Genomic DNA, 25505 nt, shown 5'->3' on the forward strand with positions numbered 1-25505 from the left:
TGTTTTTAGATAACTCAGCCATTCTAAAACAATTTATCATCAAATAAACTTTAAATTCCTCTTAGAGTATATTTTATATGCTCTTTCGTATTTCATAGCAGGTTTCTCATTATCTCACAAAAATATTGGCTACCTTAAGCCCCACCTCAACCAAAACCACATAATCCCTTTAATGTCAAGTAGGCCTACGTGCACAGAAAGAAGAAGAAGAAAGAAGAACAAAGAAAGCATTGTTAAAGCCTGCGCCAACAACTGCAGTGATCATCAATGAGAGCTAGAACAAAACCTTCAGCAACAAAGGGAATACTCGCAGAGGTCTGCACATTGCACTGCATATTTTGTCCATATGATGTTGAACATAGCGCATTGGAAATTGCTCCTGCGTGGTTGTCATTTTAGGGCTGTGCTTCCCGCGAGACAAGATGGCGGATGTAGATGGGTATCAGAACAGCAATCGGTCTTTGGTTAAACCCACTTCCAGTCTCACCCCTGAATACCTTTGTTTAGCTGGAGCATATGGCACTGTGTTCATTGTTGGGGTGACAGGGAATGTCGTGCTGTTGCTCGCGAGTGCCCTGTCGAGGAAACTCCAAACGAGAACCTCCTACCTCGTCGTCAGTCTGAGCGTCAGTGATCTATTGGTTTGCGTAGTTCAGCCGCTTCAGGTCGTCTCGATGTTGGTCAGGAACAACACAGCACTACCCAAGGTGCTCTGTCAACTGACAGCTGCCCTTGATATCATATCTATTGGGAGTAGCGTCATTACCATGATGTTGATTGCTGTAAATCGCTGTGTGCTCATCATCAAACCTAGGCACACATACAACCGCATCTTCTCGTCGAGAAAACTGGTCGTCATGGTGACAATATCTTGGTTGTATCCCGCTGCAGTTTTAGTCCTTCCTCAGCTTATTGGTCATGGTCGCCTCGGTTACAACGCCCTCACACGAGTCTGCATCTGTGATTTCACTCACAAGAATTCGAATACTTTCGTCTACCTCGTGATTTGCTCGTCGTCAATTGCCTTTGGTGTGACGTTCTTCAGCTACTGGCTAATATTCAGACGCGTGAAAAGGCGCGCTCTCAAGTCCAAGTCACGCTCAATGCCTACCGAGAAAAGCTGTCGTAGGCATACCGAGTTGGCAATCACCAAGAATCTCCTGTGCGTGGTATGCTGCTTCGTCCTGTGCGTATCTCCCTTCATGGGTGTATTTCTGGCTATCCCATTCCTGAAAGGACCCGCTCTGCACCGCGTTCTCAGAGTGATGCCTCACGTGTCTCTCCCACTCGTTCTCGACAGTTGCCTTAATCCGTTCATCTACGGCTGGAAGCATCCTCACTTCAGGGTTGTCATGGCCTGTGTGCTGCGACGGCGCTGGCGTGATATCCCGAGGCCCTCCCGACTGCTGGCACGCATTCTCGACTACAACACTGGTGACAGGCAGACGCCGCAAGGTATCAGTGTTACAAAGAGCTACGAGGCACAGAGCGAAAAGCTGACCACTGACATCAACGATATGTGAATTGTGTCAGTTACATCCTGTCATTATTTTGTCCCGTTGTACCATACCAAGCTTACGAACTAATTATATCACCTGACAAAATACTGGGCCGTTAATATTAACCATTGTTCTGACAGAAATTAAGATCAAAATAAACTTAAAGAACTGTTTGATGTAAATATTTTAGAGTATAATGAATCGGAAAGCTCTTTGTTTGATTATAACAAAGAGTTATATTTTTGTTGCGCTAATGAGATTTAATGTTGCCCGGGTTCATGGTTATTGAATGTTCTTACAGAGTGTCAATTATTACAGTAATTAAGTTTTGTCTCTGCGAGGTTAGTATTTGACGTCATTTTTCATGAAAATAAAGTGTTGAAGAATTGTAACTACAGTAAATTGCAATGTACCATTACTGTCAAACTTAGCAATTTGTAATGTTTATGTGTCAAAGCAAAGATATCTTTAGCTGTCAATAATACCGTCAAATGGAATTTATATCCAACGCCTTTTCCAAACTTAGTGTAACAGCATGAACAAAATTCTCTTCACTTTTTTAACCCGATTTACAATCACAGCTAGTTCATCATAGATTGCCCAGGGCATAAACCATACTGATGTCGACTAAGTATGTCATATGACCGATAATTACACGCTAGTCTTGATCAAAAACAATTTTCTCTGACGCTTTGGACAATACTAACTCGTAATGTTGTTATACAGTAGATCTATGGTTTGATGGGTTGAAGTTATCACTCCCTTTGTGTATATAATGGACGTTACATATGCCCTATTCAATGTGTTAAAATTTTACCAGTGTTCAGTGAAAGGTCAAAGGTTCAATATAGGTCGACGGTTCAACTGTGAAATCAATGGTATCTTAAACGCTACCATCCGGTATTTCATCTGGACCAGTAGCTTTATTCCTCGAAATAACCTTAACAACATTTATTACGTCATCAGTAGGCCTAGATGTTTGTTCAAAAGTGAACTTACATTTAATGATAGTAACGAATTATTTTTCATTTTCACTAAATTCTCCTGTTCATTTTCTTCTAACAGCCAAACTTAAAAAAAAATATCATTTAGCATGCTCAGTCTTTGACTTCATATCCGTCTGTGATTAACTTTTTATATGAAGTTCTGCTCATTTCATAGGCATTTTGCGCCTTATTCAAATCCATGTTGCGTTTCTATTACCACTATAACTTACCATACTTTCAGCCCCGTAAACACGTTTAGATTTCCTTATCATATCAGTTACAAAATTTCTTAATTTCTTGTATGATTCCCAATCCTCACTGGTTTTAGAGCCATGAGCTTGCTGTTTAACATCAGCTCTCTCACGGATCTTACAAAGTTGTAGTATCCATTCATGGTGCCTCTCAATACCGTTTTCTTTCTAAGAGGGACATAGATGTAATACAGTCTACAGGTACGAACTTACGAGAACGTTTTTCATATGCACTGTTGCGATCTGATTCATCTAGTACATCATCCCAAATTGTCTTTTCTAAAGCACCTATAGACCCTTCTAGATTAAGCATTTTCATATTTCGGCAATAGGCCTATGAGAAAATCGAACTTTTCGAAGACTTAGCTTCAGCTTAGAGAGCATAATAATCCCTGACAAACTGGGGCATAACATCACGGAAACTTCGATTATTGTGACATCATGTAATCTGATATATCGATAGCCTCGAATATCGATTTCAATATAAGAGACGGTGTGGTTCAATTTGGTTTCTCTTAGAGAAAAAGGAGTCATCCCACGAGACTGATACCCACGAGTCATACAGCCCACGAGTTCGACACTATAGGTAAAAGCAGCCCACGAGTTCGACAAATACAAAACGGGGCTTAATATATCGGTCTTATGGGTCTTGTTTGCTTCGTATCGAACTCATGGGCGGTATTACTCGTAGGTTGTACACCTCGTGGACTGTATGACTCCTACATGGGCTGTATGATTCGTGATTGTCGGTCTCGCGACGTGCACCCTAGAAATAACGTGGATTTTTCTCGTTGCCAACGATGTGACGAATCTCGTCAACATTCTTCGTTAGTGAGCAAATATTATGATGAGCAATGTTTGGTCACCGCAATGAGGGAATTTACTTGTATGATATATGTTATTTACTATGTAATGACTTGTGCTGTGTGGTTTAGTTTCAACCTGTGATAATGGTGAATTCTATAGTGTAGTTCGTGAAATTAGATATACTACCCACAAATCCAATTGTCTCTCGTGAATGTGTCTTGAGGTTGCTGCGACCACATTCAAGCTGAAAATGAACGCACAAATAAACATTGAATTAATGTTCATACGGTTTATTGGTAATACTATTTTTTTTTGTACAAGAGCAATAATCATTATCAGTACAACTACGTAATAGAATCACGTGCATGTGCCGTCCCTTACTAAAGTTCAATGAGGTTTTTCTTTTTTTTACGACCACTGACTCCCAACAATCCTCAGTGAGAGCTCGCTCGTGGCGGTGGGAAACCAGTGACAGTTAGAATGCTAAAGGGATAGTAGGTCATATAGTTTTGGCTGAGATGGGGAGGGGAGTCAGATTCTAACTTTTTGCGAGGTGATTAGAAGCCACTTATGACATATTAATGAGTATACAATTCTAGAAGATAATCAAAGTTTATTTGATTTGATGAACAGCTGATGAAAATAGATTTTAAAACGGCTGAAATGTTCCAAAAAAAAAGAAAAAAAAAGAGTGGTCCTAATAAAAGGTGAGTCCCACCTTTAATTAAGACCTCTTTGTTTATAGATATCACAGGCACTTCAAACCCAATTGTCGTGAAATAAAATTTTAATTCCTCTTAGAATTGTATGCATTTTAATATTTTATAAGAGGTTTCTCATCATCTCACAAAAAGTTTGTGGGACTGATATAATTCTCTCATTACTCAGTAATGAAAAATGAGAAAAAATTTTGCCTACACTCTGCCATTTCGGGTTATGGCAAGGTCAGCATACTCATATGTAACCAAAATCCAACATTTTTACAATACAATTTTATTCACTTATAAAACATTCAGATACAAATAAATGTCACATATGCATAAAAACAAATAATATAAAAATTTACAGGCAGCTAAAAACAATCCCAATAGCATGAATACGATTCCACTTAAAGGGATAGTATAGCATTGGTGGTGATGAGGATTTGGCTTTTAACTCTTTGCTACATACCCAAAAACAACACTTTATGAAATAATACACAGCATACCATTCTAAGATGAATTCAAAGTTTATTAGATAAAAATCGGTTTCGGAATGGCTGAGACATCCAAAACAAAGTTAAACAAAGCAATTCTAATAAATGATGGGTCCCACTTTTTATTAGGATTGCTCTGTTTTGGATATCTCAGCCATTATAAAACCAATTTCCATCAATTAAACGTTTAACCCCTTTTGGAATTGCAAGCTCTTTTATATTTTATAAAAGGTTTATCATTATATCAATAAAAATGTTAGAAGCCGGAAGTAAGGTCTCAAGCAGAACTATACGATCCCTTTAATATTGGATACAAAACCTTTGGGTTTTTTTTTCAGACATATTATAGTCATCTTCTTTCTTGTCTTGCTTTAAAAACTATCAAAATTGGCAAAATCTAATGATTTCAGTATAAATGTACTTGTAATTTGAATTTGATTCTGTAACATAAATTCTAGTTTTTTGAAAAATAAATCTATGTGTAATATTGCATTCCCAAAACAAAATAAATGTGTAATTGTTTCTGTGGAGCCTGAACAAAACGTACAGAGGTCTGTGCTAGAGAGTCCCATTGCAAAAAAATTAACACCAATTTTTCTGTGCAGAATTTTATATTGAAAATAACGAAGTCTTTGATTCATAGTAGATATACTTAGTAATGAATAAGGAACATTGTATATATTGATCCGGTCTAAATTTTGTTTAAATATTTTTCCCCATTTCCTTTCCAGTTTTGGTGGGTGAAATATTTTGTTGCATAATTTTCGGTGTATATATCGACATATTTTGGGGTTGTTGTTGGTTTTTGTTTTTGTTTTTGTTTTGTTTTGTTTTGTTTTATTTTGTTTTTGTTTTTTTTGGGGACAAATTAGATATTGTATCTTCTTGTTGCATCTTTATTTCGTTATCATTCACTGATTTCTTTTCGATGTGTTTTTCTACTCTAAGGGGATTGCGTGAATGATCAAAAAGTACCCTAAAATTACAAGAAACACCATATTTAGCCAGAAACTGTTCAAAACTTAAAAAGATGGCCTATCATCACTCAGTACTTGGATTAACTTTGATATACCCCTTTGAACATGTGTTGAAACTTTGCACTCTTAAAAAAATCTCATTTTTCACACAGATTAATGAATTAAACCAAATTACCTGATTTTTCTCTCATTCTACGGATAAATAAATTGGAGGGGGGGGGGGGAGTATATGTACAAAAAGCCTTACGGATTTCACGAATAAAACCTCATTAAAGTTGTGTGATGTGATTAGTGTTGAATGTCTGCATTTGTCAATATCAAGAATAATCTTATAACGCACTGTAATAGTGCTTTCTGAACAATGCATGTTTCGTTATTGCAAAGACAATGATCACGTGATTCTTCGCTACGCGTCCTGTTTGTGTGTAGCTGTCAAGTCGAGGGTTTCGAGTGTGTAGTCTAGTTGCGATTATGTTCCAGAACTGAAAGCATCGCTTTCTATTCTTAGTTCAGTAGTGCCATGGCTGAAGAGAGAGAGAGAGAGAGAGAGAGAGAGAGAGAGAGAGAGAAAGAGAAAGAGAAAGAGCAGTCGCTCATATCGGACGTAATGCAAGTATAACAAACAATGTCTTTCGTTATGTACAACGATGTAAGTGTAGATAGTGAATTTTCCATTTATCCAAGTTACCTACGATTCAAGGTGATAAATCATAATACAAATTCTACATAATGCATAATTATTTCGATTACACATAAATAAGTCAAGGGCCGGACACTCACTTTGTTCTTTATCTGGTGGCCCGTTTAGGGCCTCAAATCTTAGAATTTGAGATTTCTGTGGCCCTAAAAAGAAAAGTGGGTACTGGCCCGAAGTTAAAGTAAATGCAACGTATAACCACTTATTTTCCCGATCGGGCCACCAAAAGAAAGCCTTTTGGATATTTTGTGGCCCGACATGAATTTTTAATTGGCCATCGGGCCCCGCTAATGTCGAGCCCTGGTGTATCCATGCAGATATCGTTCTGAACCTGAGGAAAAATAACAGTGCTATGTAAAGCACAACCGATACCTGGCTTTTCCCACAGACGTTGATTGGTTGGGATGGCATTTCTAGGTAACCGTTTCCCTCTACTGGTATGAATGGAAATGAATACCACTTAGACTTATATATGCACAGTCATAACATCCAGGGGTCCGATTCATAAAAGTTTTATGAGAGACTTCATGAAATGGAGTTTACTTCTCTACATAGCTACATATTAGCGACTTTAGCCATTCTGAATATGAAGACATTTATGTGATGACTTCATGAAACAGACCAAGGCCCTGCTGGTCGCTTTATGTTAGGAAGCACGCGACACCAATATAGGCCCTACTTCGCTCGTGCGGTGCCCCCGCGGAGGGTAGGGTCGCTCTCAGACAAATTAATTGCTACATGCCCGGGGCCAAACACCTTAGAAAGACCCTAAATAACGTGTTTCGATACATCAAATTTACCCCTCTAAAATGGTGTCACACAATATGTAAAACATACCCTAATTGGCGTCACGAGGGGCTTCCGAAAACCCAAATGGCGTAAGAGTATTTCCTTGTGGTACCAAGTATGATGCCCTGAATGGCTTTAATTACCCTGGTAGACTAGCAACAAACTTTCATAAAACATGCCCGCAATGAAGAATAAGAGTGAAAAAAAGAATGTCAGATCTAATTTAAGGCCTATTCGATCAACAAATCGAATACGTAGTGGTAAATGTCGAAATCCTATTTTGCGAAATGAGACGACTGAATGGTGAAAGAAAAAAAAAGACAAACCCTCTTTCAGGACACTCGTCGACCACTCCACGTGTCTTAAAACAGACCCTTTTCAAGGCCTTTTTGATTTCTTCTTTTTATTCGGATGCGTAGCAAGTCATATCCAGTCTCTCTTCAAAATGTTTTGTTGGCATTTGTTCTGCTTCGTATTTCTCTGTTGTTGTTTGTCCTTTGTTACTCATGTATCTGTACACAAAGGGCTAAGATCTCGGGAGTATTGATCGCCAGACACGCTTGCAATCCTTGAAAAAAAAAAAGAGAGAGAGAGAAATATTTTCATACAACAAACAAAGTTTATATCGTTTGGAAAGATCATATCTAAAACAAAACAAAAAAGGCGAATTTCATATTTGAACAAAGACAATGTGAATACCAGGAACTCGGCGCTATATCCTCGATGGAAACATTGACCTCCCTCATATTTCCGCAACGCAAACCCACGGGAGCCTATTGTGAGAACGCGGCCTTCGGTCCACTTTCTTTTTCCTTGTCAGAGTTCTCCCTGCCTGGACGTTGTTGGCGCTTTTTTACGTTGCCCTAGTCACATTCGGGAGTCACTGGCTAGCGGTCTTGGCAATTTTCATTACGACCTACGGGGGGAAAATGAGGATGTGGATCATTGCAGCTCATGTCTTGATATACGACGGGCCTCATTAGAGCTTTCTTGACTTTCTGCAGACATCTCAAAAGAGATTTACCATATACATGAAAAAGAATGGAAGAGACGTGACATTCAATTACGATGCCATAATTCATCCTCCATTTTTTTTTTCTCCTGATCAATTATTCGTTTGCATATTTTGTATTATGACTTGTAATTCTTTCAAACGTTGTTCAACAATATGAATCAAAATGTCAACAAACTGATCATACTTAGTATCAAATTCATGTATTACCTTTTTGCTAGATGGAAATAATTGAATAGAACTGAATCGGTTTCAATTGAATTGAATTGAATTGAATTAAATTAAATTGAATCATCATTATGTGGCGATTTTCAAGAAAAGTGGTGAAATCTTTCGCAATCTGAAATTACATCTCATCCAGACCTCTCCGGATGACATCCATTTTTTAAAGATGAATGAGAAATAATGGAGAGGGAGACATTTTGAAAGTGCGGACGGACGGCATGCAGTTGCCATCGATGACATACGCCCACGAGGTTTCCGGCCGGATAAGACGAAAGTGAAACTTCAGAGTTGTATATTTCTACAGCTCCGTCAGCACCACCCATGAATTATAACACAGCTCTGTTATATACATAGAAAAAAAACCTTGAATCTTTCATGTTCATAAAAGTGGACTTGCTTTAGTATGTGAAATCCGCGGTACTGGAATTGGGTTTCGTATATTCCGGTAAAAACTTTGCATAAACTTTCGATGGGAAGTAAACGATTATCATGTCTCCACAAAATAGTGAAATCGAGATGAATAATATGGAAGATTAGACAAAGATTCTATAGTTCGCCCATTAGCGCAAACAATCGAGCGAAACCAAGAAATGCTCGAGATGAAGTATTGTGGAATTATATGACAAGCGATGCAATGCATGTTATGCATGCGCCTCATTATTTCCTTGAACCCCATTAGTTAGAGCGGATGTCATAGTGTGTTTTTGTTTCGTGGTTAACGGCAGACACTATCGATAGAGATCTGGTAGTAAGTATAGCATAAATGTTTATTCTATTTTTTGCTAAGTATATGCCACAACCAGGACTGTTTTTCAGTCTTCTCCTGGTGCTCATACTTGGAGAAATAACAGTCTCCTGTTGCATCGAATTCACTCACGCTTTGTGAGCATTAAGGTAAGGCTAAAAGAACATCTCGTACTATTGATGCTGCTGCTTAACGTTGTAATCCTACGAATCGTTATTTCGTTCGCATTTTGATGAACTATAGTATTCGTGCCTTTTCGAATTCACTCTCGTCAGTAAACGTGAATGGTCAAATCATTTTGGTGGAAGCCAGTCTAGGTTCACTTTGATACGCTCGGCTTATATCAATTTTATTTCATGTAACTAACTCACTTCAATTTATTCGCAAAGGAAACTCCTCTAGAGATAAGTATGTGGTTTCTGATGCAACGAAATACCTAGCTTCACGAGAAATTCCGCGGTAGTCGAAACCTGTTTATTAGTACTTATTTTGTTTCGTATATCTGTTAGTGTAGGAGGTGAAATATGACAGCAAGCCCGTGCACGAAAGGTCGATTGCTCCTAAAAGTGGGCTTCCATTTATCTTGACCATTACCACGGCGGATGTGGGCACGAATGATTCTGACCTTTCAGCGAAATGCCCATCGGAGGCGGGCAGTTAGTGCTCTTTCCTACACACAAAAAGGAGGACATTATCTTTTGCATGTCTTCGCCCACTTTCCACCCGAATGTATGCGTGGTATAGTATACGTAATATATCAATGTATATACAAATTATCACTTATCATTTATCATTTATTTGCATGTTTGTTTCAACAAGGAGGTCAAACTAAAAAAAAAATCGGAGGAAATGTGTCAATGGTCAAAAGGTGAAAGATAAAACTTTAGAGAGAAAAAAAAGTTAATGTAAAATTCGCCGTCAGCATATTAAAAAGTCATACTTAAACTACCACCTGATGTTTAGCATAATAGGAATTGATTTTTTTTTTTTACCCATGAGGTAAGAGCTACTAAAATTTACATATTTTCTTTGGATAGTTTTGATGAGGTGCATACACTGCATCCGACTAGAAACGCGTCCATATCGAATATACCCACCTGAACCGTATAAGTAAGGAAAGAAAAAATGTGGAAGTTTATGGATTTCGTGACTGTATCTTCATGAACATATTTGATATAATATATGTAAAGACATTACTAGACAGAAAAATTCTTCTTTTTCCTCTTAATATGCTATACATTTTTTGTCACATCTACATGTTCACGAATTCGGTAGTTCATGAAATACGCAGCGCAACGTGCCGTATAAACCAAATATGCGCATTATACCTCCATATTTGGGTCGATTGTCCACACTTTGCCGAGTTAGTGTAGTCACGAGTATTGCCGAGCTTGTTACGAGTGTCACCGCTTGAGTAACTTTTGAAAACTTGGGAATTTTACTTGTGACAGCATATTTCGTTGAGAACAGAGAGTATACAAGTGTGACTATAGTCGGCTCAAGCCTCGCGTGCTCGTCGGTTTTTCTCCGGTTACACCAGACCAAAATCGCCTCCAGTCTAGGAGTAGATTGTACAAATAAATATTTCATGCACGCTATAATGTGTTCTTCGTCGACGTTTTATTGGTTTAAAGGCCACCGCACACTGTACGACTTTCGCTCGCACGACTGACCCACTTGTGCTCTGAAATAAATGAGTGTTTATTTTTAGGCTATTCTGATATATTTCGGATCCAAAATCGGTCAGTCGTGCGACCAAAAGTCGTATAGTGTGCGGTGGCCGTAAAATACTTGTACATGAAAAGAGGAAACCAAAATCTATACGACAAAATGTCGACGTAATCACCAAAGTTGGTATATCTAACGACCATTTAATTCGGTAGTACAGCTAGGTGACTCTTGAGGGTCATGAGGGGTGCACTAAGAGAGTGACTACTTACAGGCAGAGATGTTTAACGTAGCCCCCCCCCCCCCACAATGTGTGTGTGCGTGTGTGTGTGTGTGTGTGTGTGTGTGTGTGTGTAACGTCTTGCACTTACAGCTTTAACAATTTTGCCTTGTGGTTTTCTAAATCCTGGTACTTTTCTCTCTCTTTTTTTTTTTTTGGGGGGGGGGGGGGGGTATACAATCATGGTAAGACAGCGTATTGCGGTCAGCTAGTTGAGCAAGTAACCCTTTCATATCTGCCACTCAAACACGCCACTATCGACAAACACGCGCATAATACACACACTTTTTTATGATATTTTTTATTTGAGTTCCATTCAATATCAACTTCATATTAACAATGAAATCAATATTACCAACAACAAAAACTTATGCTGCTGAATCATTTTTCAAGCAAACGGTACATTATATTTGTTTTTTTTCCAAATCATACCATGTTTTTATAAGAAAAATGACATGAAATTCTGCATAACTCAGAAAAAGCTATTTTGATCAGCCTAATCAAGCCTTTCCAAATGTGCCTTATTACACACATACACAAAAATAAATTGTGCTACTAAAACACACACACACACGCACACAAACATACACACACAGCACACGCAATGTCTCTTTGTGAACACATCATACGCAATACGATACGACCCAGAGCTGCCTGCGTAATGAATATTCGTGAGGTAATCTCTCTCTTATTAACGGAAAAAAGAGGCGCGTCCCGGAATGTCTAGTAGCAGTCTTTTGCTTCTCGAATGGCACGCTGTGCATGGTTGATATCGTTTGCTGACTATTGCTAGTCACCTGGGCCGAACCACGAGGGGTCGGCATCATGCTCCCGTTTTTCTTGTGTGTTGGTAGGTATACGAGGTGGACCACTTCACTGGGTATAGCACCCTGCTCTTTGCGATGAATTAATGAAGTGGGTTCTTTTTCATATGTGAGTTGTGAATAACCCAAATACGGAACCTCCATTTCATGTCCTATCCCAGGGACAGAGCATTTTGCCTCTTACTAGAAGGCGACGTGGTATAATCACTCACAACATTGCTCAGTTCGACTCGGGGAATCGAACCACGGTCCTTTCTGGAGGCAGACGCGCTAGCGACTGAGCCAAATCATCGTAGTAATGCGAGACACTGACGCTATGCTAAGTTTTCATATTGACACCTGGAGCCTGTGCTTGAACCTTTTCTCTTTTTTTTTTTTGTAATTCCCGCGCTGCTACTACATGTATGATTCCCTGTGGTTTTGGAAATCTTGAGCAAGAAAGTGAGTGCATAGGCTCCCGCGAAGGACGCGCACAAGGCGCAGCTCAGTGATGACGTCACACTAACTTCACTGAGCCGGAACTATTCCATCCCCCCCCCCTTTCGTACCGTCAATAAAGGGAGGGGGACGGCGGTAAAAAAAAAAAAAAAATCTAGCCACTTCCGGGTTTAATCAGCACAAGCAAAACCAAACCAAACAAAACAAAACAAAGCAAAACCTTGTGTCACTACAACTGAAAATTAAAGGGCATGGGGCCCCCTTATTTTTTTCCATTTTACATAAGTATGTATTTCTTTTGTTTTTGAAAAAAAAATCAAGGGGCACACGCGCCCGGTGCGCCCCTCCCCCCCCCCCCCCCCGATCCGTCATTTATTAATTTCTTTGAGAGAAGAAATTATTCATTTTTCGGTGATTTATCATGTGATGCAAGTGAACTGGTGGTTATGAGTGCGTATGTGCGTGGTCTAGGTACTAGCAGTCACAAGTTAGATTCTATTGGTCTCTACAGTATCTAAATATAAATTCTTTTCCGAATAATGTGTACACTGTTCTTACAAGCTGTAATTTCAACCCGCGGAAATGAAATGATTTGATTGCGTGTAATATTTCAAGGTGTTTCATTACAGCGCACCGTGGTAATTACTAGAGAAGAATCAAGTTACGTGCTTAACGACAATCAGGAAGTCCGCCATAGGTTTCTTATTATTCTATTTTGTTTTCCTACTACAGTACAGAAACATGTAAAGCCCGCCGCACACTATACGATCCGACCGGTCGTACGACCTTAAGAAGTGTGACGTCACAGCCAGTTTCCAGTTGTACGACTTAAGCCCGCCGCACACTACACGATTTTGCCCCGATTCACCGGTCTTAAGACCTTAAGACTGGAAGTGTGACGTCACAGTCTTGCCAGTTTCCAGTCGTACGACTGGGTCTTAGCGCCAGTCGTAGAGATTTGACATGTTGACATTCACAATGCATTAAAATGCAAGTGCACGCTTTACAGTCGTAAGCCTACTCGTAAGGTTCGGTCGTATAGTGTGCGGTGTCCGGTCGTACGACTGGTCTTTAAAAGACCCAGCTTGGCTTAATAATATGACTTTAAGTCCAGTCTGTTCGTGTAGTGTGCGGTGGCCTTTAGCGCCAGTCGCAGAGATTTGACATGTTGAATCTCTACGACCGGTCGTGGGCTTTCAGCCGATCAAGATACAGTAAAATGCAAGCGCTCACAGTGCGCACTGCGTGCGCTTTAATACTCATTAGTACTGAAGACAGAACAGTCGTACTAGTCGTAAGACTACTCGTAAGGTCTGATAGTGTAGTGTGCGTTGGCAGGTCGTACGACTGGGTCTTATGGTCCTTGGTCGTATAGTCGCGAGTCGTGTAGTGTGCGGCGGGCTTTAGAAACGGTTTGCGGAAGTGATTAATTTCTGAGAAAAAACAAATAAACAATACAAACGTAGACTTTTGATATCTTCCACAGTATCACCTTATTATACCTTGCTAATATTTTGGACTTCATGATGTATTAAATGAGATTACTGGTCACATACACAATACGGGAGTAGAAAGAAAAGAAAGAAAAGAAAAGTGTGTGGTTAATGTCAATTGGCATGTTAACTTTAGTTCAGTTCAGTTCAAATTTATTTTCATATTTCCACTTTCTCAATAAAATTTCAAAATAATTGACAGTAAAACAACAAGTAAGTATACAGAATATTTACAATCATGTATTTTGATTGAAGTTTAAAAAAATACTAAACACAAATGTATATGGTCACATCATGATATGAAGGTGCCACAAGGAAATATCAGAAATATGATGGGGCCTACATAAAAGCTATAACGCTTGTAAAAATGTAGGTTCCCGAATTCATATTATAGGCGTGGAATTATACGGAGAACGGATATATTTATCTTGACCATCTAAAGTTATACCAGTACCAAAATCAATATAAAGAATGAACTAATAGAATATATGTTGATAAGAAGGAGAAGAATAGGTAGCCAAGATGAGACTCCTCGGAAAACTAAAAGCAAGATGATACAAATTGGTAAGACACAGGATATGAGGCAGAGAGAGGGAGGAAACGGGTTGAAATTTAAACGGCAGTAAGCATTCAAACTTCCGTGTTTTCTAAGCAAACCTAAAGTGGCTGAGAGACTCGTATCAAATGCACAATACTTAGTTTCATTCACTCGAACCACTTTTACAATTTGAATGAACGTCGGGGAAAAAAAGAAGTCCAGATGTCGAGTATACTTGAGACAGGAGGGCAAGATTACTGGAAATAACTCGGTTAAATGGTTAATTAATTTTCTAGTGAATAGACCAGTGTAGGAAAGATGTAATCATACGATGTGTACTAGTCTCCAGCTGCTTGCCCTTCTGTACATCCGGGGATTCGAGATCACATGATACTAATCACGTGACATAAACATACGATGCAGAAAGACCTTGCACTTCGACTTGTATCGGGAATTCCCGCGATAGTCCCTGACACAGTTTCCGCACAATGATGTGCGGAACAAATACATTTCGTTATTCAGGAGGGCGTATAAAATCCCATTGAAAGCGAAACTTTGTTCTGCACTCAGAGACTTAAAGGAATGGCATAGTATTGGTGGAGATGAGGATAGGGCTTTTAACTTTTTTCGAGATACCAAGAAACAACTAATGAAATAGTACAGAGCATACCATTTGAAGAGAAATTCACAGTTGATGAAAATCGGTTTTGGAATGGCTGAGACATACAATAAAAAAGTAAAACAAAGCGCACGGGTCCCACATTTTATTAGGTTCGCTCTGTGTTTTTTTTTTTAATATCTCAGCCATTTCAAAACCAGTTTTCCTCAAATAGATGATGAATTCCTCTTGAAATAACATGCTCTTTCATATCATAAAAGGTTTCTCATTATCTTACCAAAAATGTTAGAAACCTGAAGTTAGGTATCAACCAAAACTACACGATCCCTTTAAGGCAACAAAATTACAAATCAAGTCGAACACACAGAACAGTGAGATTTCTCTGAAATTGAACAAAAGTGGTTTGCACTTTTTTCCCCTAGTTTCACCTCTTTTTAACCCGCGAGTTAGAGTATATGATCCCGACAGCATCGGTGACAATGACATATAATAGGCAAACGTACAACATACAACGTACAACACTTCAACGATGCTGCGCAGAATGACTATTTTACTTCATCCACTAGCCTAATAGGTTTCTCTTGTTTAGCAGACGAACAGAGACTAACAAAGTTTTGTTGTTCTAAAAACTTTTTCTGTTTGCCTTTCACATTGGAAAATATATTTTGCTTTTATTTCGTTAGATCGTGATCTGCGGGAGTCCTTCAAATGGCTACTATTATCAGATCTACCGAAAACCAATCCCATGCTATCTTCCACTGATAACGCACAAAATTAGATCTTCACATCACAAATTCAAAAGTTGTGATAGTATCAAGGCAATAACGTCCCGAGAGGAATTACCCTCGGCTAATACTGGTTAGTGATAAGGTAAGAGTAACGATTAGGGTAAGGGTTAGGACTAGGTTCTGGATTATGATTAGGGTTAGGATCAGGGGAAGGATCGGGGGTAATTTCTCAGGGTATAATTGCCCTAGACCGGCTGTGATATCAAAGTATCTACCATAGATTTTATCTTTATCACATTCTCTCTCTCTCTCTCTCTCTCTCTCTCTCTCTCTCATTTTAATTCAAAGTTTTTTTATTTGTTTGTTTGTTTGTTTGTTTGACAGTTAACTTAATAATCCAAATGGTATACATTCATTTAATTCATTCTTTTTATGTTTTAGTATGCAACTAAAAATGCCGCTGCTTTTTAGAGTTGCACCAGCTCACAACAGCAAGACAGGCGTTACCTGATACTGTTCCTCACGTTTCAACCGCATACGTACACTGTAAGGGCAGGGGCGGATCCAGGAATTCTGTAAATGGGGGGGGGGGGGGGGGGCAAAAAAAATCTAGTGCCACTTCCGAGTTTAATCAGTTGGCCAGCAAAAAAGAAAAGAAAAGGCTCCCGTCCAATTGTTTTTTGTTCAATTTTCTAGTTCCAGTACAATTGAAAATTAAAGGGGCGCACGCCATTTTTTCGTTTTATTTCTTTTATTTTCCGAAAAATTAAAGGGAGGCGGGCTTGGTGCACCCCTCCCCCCGATCCACCACTTAAGGGGTCAGATCCCATAGGTAAAAATGCAAGAGGTAACGTTTAAGACGCATGAAGAATAATGTAAGAGGAGAAGAAATAGAAGCCATTTCAGTGGTAAAAAGTCAGAAAAATAAAAACGAAAATGTCTGAGGTAAGAATGTAACAGGTGGAAGTGAGGAGACCAAAACGGCCACTATCATGTGTACCATTTACTTCTCGATATACCTTTTGCATTTCTACCTTCCGATTAAACTGAACTGACATTTTAACCGCTCAAGATTTCAAAAATTTAGGTGGCTATTTGGGGTCATCCCACAAGACCGACACCCACGAGTCAGACAGCCCACGAGTTCGACATTGAAAACAGGTCCATGAGTCATACAGCTTACGAATCATACAGCCCATGAGTTCGACACTAGGCTATTGGCCCGAATTCACGAAGGTGGTACGATGAAACCATGGTTTAAAACATGGACAAAAAACATGGAGCGCCAAGTGTTGCATGGAATATTCCGTTACGAAATCAGTCATTTCGTCGATGAAATGATTATTTTGTAACGAAATGACAACATTTTGTAACTAAATGAACATTTCGTCCATGAAATGATAATTTCGTTAACGAAACTGTCATTTTGTCGACGAAATGACCAATTTCGTAACGAAATATTCCGTGCGACACTTGGCGCTCCATGGTATTTGTCCATGGTTTAAACAATGGTTTCATTTGTACCACCTTCGTGAATTCGGGCCAGAGTGTCGGTCTCGTGGGCCTTGTTAGCTTAGTGTCGAACGCATTGACTATATGGCTCGCGTGAGTTGTATAATTCATGGGCTGTATGACTCGTGAGCTGTATGACTCGTGGGCTGTATGACTCGTGGGTGTCGGTCTCGTGATGTGCACCCAGTCATTTGGGTGGCCATCTTGATCATCTCAAAATGATCAAGGATGCAAGGATTGCATCAACCAGATTCGGATTGAGCATCCTCGAAATGGGGTAAAACCATCAAATTGTTTTCAATCTATTTATCATTTTTTTTCAAGGATATACCAACATCCTTTTTTTTTGGGGGGGGGGTGGTCATCTGGCATATCTCAAATACCTCATTCAGATTCAGATTCAGATTCAGAACCCTAGAAATAGATGAAAACCATCAAATTTGTTCAATTTGTTATTTATCATTCATTTATTCATTATTCATATACTAGGAAATTATAAGAAACTTCATATCTAACCCTTAAGTATCCCTATTATGTTAATGATTATGTTATATGGGGAGGGCTGTGGGTGGGGGAGGGTTTATTGGCGATCGGGATGGGAGGGGGTTACATTTTTCACAAGTTTTTTGTAATGTTGTTTTAGTTGATTTACTGATGTATCAATACTTTGTTGTATGATATGATTATGTGATAGGTAAGTGTGTGTATAAGTAGTTTCACTGTATACGGAGCTTTAATTAATGTGATTATTCATGTGAAGTTGGACCCCTCGGAAGACCAGCACGACCATGAAGGCAGAGCTGAGAAGGGCAATCCATCTGTTTATCTTCAGTTACATATTCCAGTCTTATTGTATTATTGTTACTTTGTGATTTTTTTTTTGAATAAATAAACAAACAAACAAACAAGACTTCAATAAAGTATATCATTCAGATTCGGACTGTGCACCCTCAAAACAGGGAAAACCATCAAGAACAAAACAAAACTGGACCGTCTGTAAAAGGTAAAGTCTCTGGTACACAAACTAAAACGGTTTGAAATCTTCCTGCTTGCACTCTAAAGTACAATACAACAGGCTTAACATCATTGCACAGAGAGTAAGAAAAGTAAGAAAAAGTGTCGGCTACATGCATGCACCTTCCCCCTTAAAACACTGCAAAAAGTCCGGTGTTAAATATGAAACACCGAGCTGGTGTTAAATTTCCTGTGCTCATTTATGGTGTTAGATTTAAACCTCTGGGTGTCATTTCAAATTTTTTTTTTTTGAAGAGTTTCTTAGTTACTACCCTTCTTGTTGATTTTGAACTTCAACAAGACGATCAAGAATTTCCCGATAAAGTACTTGATTTTTGAAAAAAAAAATGTGTAAACACATTTACACCACAGTAACACCAGTTGGTGTGATCTCCTATTGAAGCTGGACGGGTGTTATACCATTGACATTAACACCAGCAATATCAAATCAACACCATGCGGTGTCATTATTGAATCAACACCAGTGCAGTGTCTAAAATATCACCAGCTACAGTGTCAAATTAACACCATGAAGTGCCAGGTGAACATTTTTCAACACCACCACAACATGCTTTCTACATCTGTGGGTGTGGTCCTCTATTGACACTTGATCGGTGTCAGATTTAACACCCGTGGTGTTAAATCTAACACCGATGTTTTTGCAGTGAATGGATACCTTAAAATGGTTGGCGCACTATAAATCAAAACCTGTTATTTCTAGAGAGATCTGCAAGCATGATGTAAATGATGATGTGTGATGCATCGGAACAATCGATTGATGAATTCTTCCTTACAGCTTTATAAGTAGTGCTGACAAGTTTTAAACTACAATCCGTCTTCTTGCATATCATTTTCTTGAGCTTTCTGTTCTCAAACCGGTCATGCCGGCGACGGAACCTGAGGGCTTAGGTCAGTAAAATGCCGTTTCTGCAATTTATTACAGTTCATGGATATTTCTTTTCTTGCAGCCTAGAAACGAAGCATTTCATTCACCTGCTCCCTCCAGGAACTTCACTTAGTTGTTGCCAAACAGGGCAAGCCTCCGGCAAGCTTTGTGGTAGTAAGGGGCAACTTTTTTTTTCTTTTTGAGCGAAGCATGTAGATAATCTGAATACATTACTGAACCGGTCTACTAGGGGGATACGGCTAACGGGATTTGGCCAACACGAAAAGGTTAACAATTTTGTTTGTTTGTTTGTTTTTTTTTTTGTTCGAGCCCACCGGAGGTGAGGGGAGACTAAGGGACCTTCTGCGGCGTCTGTCCGTCCGTCGTCCGTCTTCCGTCCGTAACGCTACAAAACTTGAATAACTCTCTACTGAGGACCTTTATTTCAATCAAATTTGGAAGGAAGAGCGGTTATGCAAAGTCACTCATTTTACACATTTTGGCACTTGCCTTATTTTTAGTAAAAATACATCTCAGAAAAGAACACAATCCTGTAATTGTATCGCTCTTTTTAGGAAAGGCGGCTTTATCGGAACGGCGAAACTTCTACAGCTATTTCGACTTCAACTTAATCGCGTGATGCTATCATGTATTGTGACAACAATATGTGATGAAGAATGACCTTGTACTCCCCTATACACAAACAATTTATGAGATAGCCATTAACTCATCAATAACTGGGATGGTTCGAAACAACATTCGGGTTGTTTGAGTGTGTTTTGAGAGTAATCGAAATCAACTTAAAGGGAAACCTTACTCCCTGCTCAAGTGACTGAAATAACAGAAATGAAGTAAAGTTAATCATATAGAATAGTCCAGGTTTCACTTATTAAAACTAAAACGTGCCTATACTCTTTCTTTGTAGCGTCCACTTACTTTTCCTAAACAATATCAGTTATAATGACACTTGCGAATTTGACTGTGATTCGCATACTTCTCTACTCTATAAAAAGGTAAAAATATCTGATATTTTCTTTAAAAGATTTAATACTAATTCTTATTATCCTTCAATACAACATAAGCCGCAAATGTTAGGAATCATCATCGTTCGTGATATTCACATTAAAAAAACTGTTTAAATATTCTACGAAGCACGTCTTAAACCACCAAGTCTAGATATAAATGACCACATTAATCATTCGTGTCATCGTAAGGATGGATGTTTCGAAACATAGAGTACATTATAGTTATTTCCCGTTATTCACAAAACGGTGTTTCTCGAGTGTACATCGTACCGTCCAGTACCACGTACAACACTGAACTTGGATATTAGAAGCCGTGCACACACACAATTCCAACGGGGCTGTGTTAATAAAGGATTTTCTTCCTCCGCAAAAGCACCTGTTTCTCAACTCGAGAGAAAAGTTGAAACTCTTTACTTGTCGTAGACAGAAAAGGTAATTTTTGACGTTTCGTTCTAAGCTTTGGTGTGACAGATTCTTTGATAGCTGAATCGATGTTGACTTCTGCTGATTTTAATCAGACCTTCACCTCGCAAATCCATGTATTTAGAATCATTTTTATAATAGTATATTCACCATAGATTGGAAGTAATTTTCTGTTTCATGTAATTGCACTTCATCGTCAGAAAAACAAGATTCACCCCTCACACTAACAAGACGTTTATGATTATGATGATGATGATGATGATGATGATGATGATGATTATTATTAAGCGTCATTCCACGTACATCACGTTTACTGGCCGTAAACTCATTCCTGGAACATTTCAATGTTATCTATATTCGCCATTTGTTTGATATACCCTGAGGTGTGTTTTTGTCCTGTTGAATTCATAGTGAGGTGTTAAGAGGCATTTCGTCTGTTGGTTGATTTCTCATAGCCTTATGAAATGGCTCTAATGGCGGCGGTACCATAGCCAGCGGTAAAGAGCTTTGCTGACTGCCGACGGTTCCTACGATCAGGATGGTGCTTCGTGTCGAATTCTTTCTACCTTAATCCGCATTTACTTTACTTGCAGACAGTACATACGAAACGGGGCAAAAGCGAAATGTATTTCCAATATGATACAATACGAGTAAGATATAATGTGACAATGCATCTTATATCATCGATGTTTCTTGGCTGTTGTCCGTTTATTGTTTGAAGGCGTTTGTATTTGTACATGTATTTGCATGTGTATTTGTATTTGTATTTGTATTTGTATTTGTATTCGTATTTACTAAAATTCTGTGCAAATGATAAAATCTTCACATGTTTGTTTTTCCGCTAGTCAAAATGTAATATCCTTTGGCTGTATGGCATAGTCAGAAATTAAACTTTACTCATTTGACTACAGGGAAATTAAAATTGATTACGATGTTGTTAGGATTACTACTAGTCCAGTCAAAATATGAAATGACCCACAACTAATTGCAACAGAAACGATTCCACTTGCATTTGACCCGGAAGAGCTATCAAAATAACATATTAAAAGTTCCCTAAAATTCGAGTGGTGGATCAGTGTCTAATTTGCATAAATTCAAAATGGCCGCCATACAACCTATTTATGCCTATATCTGGGGATATATAACCCACAGAAAGTAAATTCCGGTGTCTAATCCTATGTTTTTTAGGTCAAGGAATACAATTATGTTATGTATAGCAACTTTCAAACATCCTTTTATATAGTTTTTGCATATATTTGCATATAATTACATGCAAAATGGCCGCCATATCGCCTGTGCAAGCCCGTATCTTCGTATATCATTAATGTAGTACACTCATCAGGAATAAGTCGCTATATATCTGGACATAAAACCCGCAGAAAATAGATTCTGGTGTCTAAACCTATAGATGTTTTTAGGTCAGGGAATACAATTATGATATAAGCAGTAACTTTCAAACTTCCCTTTATACAGTTTTTGCATATATTTGCATTCAATTAAATGCAAAATGACCGCCGTAGTGCCACTACAGGCTTATATTTCTATCTGTAAAAGGTACCTAGTGATGGTGTCTGTGGTCTTAATTTTACTGCTGAGAATCACTGATGTAGAATACGTTCCACTCAGGAATAGTTACCTATATTTCACTAAAAATTTGCATATATTTATACATAAATCTATTCAAATTACTACCGTGAATATGATTTCAGATATACGAATACAAGCTGCAGAACGTTATTTGTACTGTAATGTCTCATCCAAGATATCAAGGGAAATTTGTTATAATACCATTTAAAACCTTGATGATTATCCTACTCCTAGTGTGTATATTCTTGCATTTATCAAAAGTATTTTATTACATTGTACTCACATTTTCTTGAGATACAGCCTCAAAACAGAAAACAACTGTAAGTAGCATCGAATAGAACATACCTTTATTTAACTGTAAATTTAACTTATCTTCCAAAGTGTGCTCAATAGGTACACAAATATTAAATTCTGAAATTATGTAGTAGGAATCGTTAAAATATTTCATGATTGCATGATATTTAATGTATTATGTTTTGTAATTTGCCCTCATGTTTACTGCTTATTACTTGTGTCTATGTTGCAATTCTTTATTTCTTCTCTCTTTTTTTTTTTTTGCCAAAGGGGGGAGGGGGGCATATCATCAAGTTCATGATTATCCATAAGCTACTCTACAAAAGTTTCATGAGTTTGGACATATCTCATATAGCTTTCAAAGTGTGCTTACGGTACACAAAAATTGGTCTTAAATCATTCAGCAGGGTTTTTTTTTTCAAACATCTTTTTTCTTACCTGCGATGATTTACATCCATGTTTAGTTGATACTTGTGTCCTTTGTTGCAAAACTTTTGGTAAAGGCATGTTTATCAATGAGCAACATATGACCGTGATAATTTGTATGGAAGTGGATTTTGTCATATTTTTGCACGGTTTCACCCAGTGACTCACTGAAAATGTAAAACGTTGTGATTTACAGCCAGATACAAAGAAAAAGAAAAAAAAAGGAAATGCCTTAACATTTCTATTACTAGTACTCTGGATTCATCAGTCGATCAATACAAACAGCATCCTTCTCATTGGCTTCAAGCTCATACAACACATATAAATTCTTATAAGTCTTACTTTTACAATTTTTCGTGTTGTATCTGCAGCTTTATTAAAAGAAATGTTTCCTATTGCATCGAGGCTTCGCACTAATAACATTTTCACCAACACACAGTTGTTGTTTTTTAGAAATGCGAGCAGCATGAAGGCTGAATTCAATTTTGCTGGCGAAAAAGCAGTCTTAAGTCAGATAAAAAAGAAAATACATAACATCATTTTCTGTTCCTAACCCTTCCAAAAGGTCCCTTCCCTCCACCTCGGTAGCAGCTTTTCTTCAAGTTAAACAGTGGAAGGGAAATGACATACAATCATTGGAATTGGGACGATTTGAGGAAGATGTTTTAATCAAAAAATCAAATATGTTCTGATCACTACAGACAAAGCTGCAGCTATTAAGGAACTCCTGAAGAAAGTCTGATGCAACTGCAAGACAGGATGTTAGCAACTGGCAATGTATAGTTGCAGGGCAAGCAGATTTGACTGCACACAACCCATACCAGTGTCAGATGCGGGCCATTATATATCAGACACTTGCAATGTTGTATTTCTAAAATATGTGAGGAGTGAGATTATGCTGTTCTAATTGGTGACTAGGAATAAGAAACGTGAGACTTACCACGCTTCAGTATGAAATGGAGCCGAGATCCTGTTTGCTTTAAATTAATCAACTGCAATTTCACACCATCCTAGTCCAGAATTTGTGGTAAACACATAAAACACTGTGAGTGTAAGCTATAGTTTTGTATACTCGTTTTTCACTTTTATCATTGATCTCTATTTTGAGAGATCACATTACATACCTTAGTATCTGTATTATCACAAGCTAGAAAATGAAAATAATGTACAGGAAACGAAAGAAAGTTTTCTTGAAATCAAGTGACTTTGATCCATTAGATTTTAAACTCATCTTAGCCAAAGGTTCAAGACAGCAAAAAAGGTTCAAGCTAATATTGCAAATAGCCCTCATTTATATTCTACTGTCCGGTCGTCGGTCATGCATACATTTTCAAAAACCATTTCCAGGTTCTCTTTAAAAAACCCATGTAATGACAGATTTTCAACAAACTAGGCAAGTAGCATCCCAAGGATGATAGACTTTCAAGGTGCTCAAATAGACACCATGTCCAAAAGGTCCCAGAACCCCGAAATTAAGGAATCTATTACAAAAAAACTCCCCTCACACACACACACACCCTCACACACACACACGCACACACACACACAAAAGTAGAACCAAGTGTAACAGAGCTAGGTATAATGTACAAAGTTGAATATCTTGGAGATTGCATATAGATTTAAGTTTACTTTCGCAGTTTAACTTGTTTTCGAAATATTACACATTGTACATATATATATATATATATATATATATATATATATATATGATACTTGTAATCCATGTGTTGGCACCAGTACAGAAAAGATGACGAATTAGGGTGGTAATGCATTTCAGTCCAACAGTGCTATTTAGTCAGACCAAATTTTCGACGGAAACATTCGTCTTTCTTCACGATTGTCATTGTCGATCCTGAGGAAGACGAATGTATCCGTCGAAAATTTGGTCTGAATAAATAGCACTGTTGAACTGAAATGCATTACCACCATACTTCGTCATCTATTATATATATATATATATATACCCCAACCCTCCACCCCAGGCCACAGGATGCCCAAAGGCACCTTAAATATTACCTATAGGTGCGGACGCCTTGGGGCTGGGACCAAATTATTGGGGGCCACTTTTGATTTTTGATCCTCTTTTTGAAAACATATGGTCAAATTTTCAACAAACTTAGTACTGTAGGTGCATTTATTGCTAGTGTCATGAATATATGAACATCATGCCTCCCTGGACCATGGAGGTCCCTAAAGGCTTGTAGATATGGCCCTAGAGGTTCCCAAAGTCTTCCAATTTCCTCTCTCCCAAGTAATAGTCTGTAAGAACGGATGGAAGGTGAACTTGAGATACTCAGTGAGGGCTGGACCCCTGGGTCTTTTATTCAGAAAGTGAGTGAGTGACATGGTACCCTGATATGACAAGAACATTCTCTAAACAAATGTCCAAACTCATGAAACTTTTGTAGAGTAGCTTATGGATATAAGCTACTCTTAATTTGAATAGATTTATTTATAGATATATGCAAATTTTTAGTGAAATATAGGTGATTATTCCTGATTGGAACGTTTTCTACAACAGTGACTTTCAGCAGTAAAATTAAGACCATAGACACCACCACTGGGTA

At 38.2% G+C, this 25505-nt stretch overlaps 1 protein-coding gene across 1 annotated transcript; it reads left to right on the forward strand.

Moving 5' to 3' along the window:
- The first annotated feature begins 422 nt into the window (after positions 1-422).
- LOC139715413 (melatonin receptor type 1C-like) lies at positions 423-1523 on the forward strand. Its single transcript, XM_071626985.1, has one exon. It carries the CDS (start codon positions 423-425, stop codon positions 1521-1523), a length of 1101 nt encoding a protein of 366 aa, XP_071483086.1.
- The last annotated feature ends 23982 nt before the right edge of the window (positions 1524-25505 follow it).

This window comes from Diadema antillarum, unplaced genomic scaffold (genome assembly GCF_040938485.1).
Source record: "Diadema antillarum isolate AM-2024a unplaced genomic scaffold, OU_Dant_1.0 scf00000048, whole genome shotgun sequence".
NCBI lineage: Eukaryota > Metazoa > Echinodermata > Echinoidea > Diadematoida > Diadematidae > Diadema > Diadema antillarum.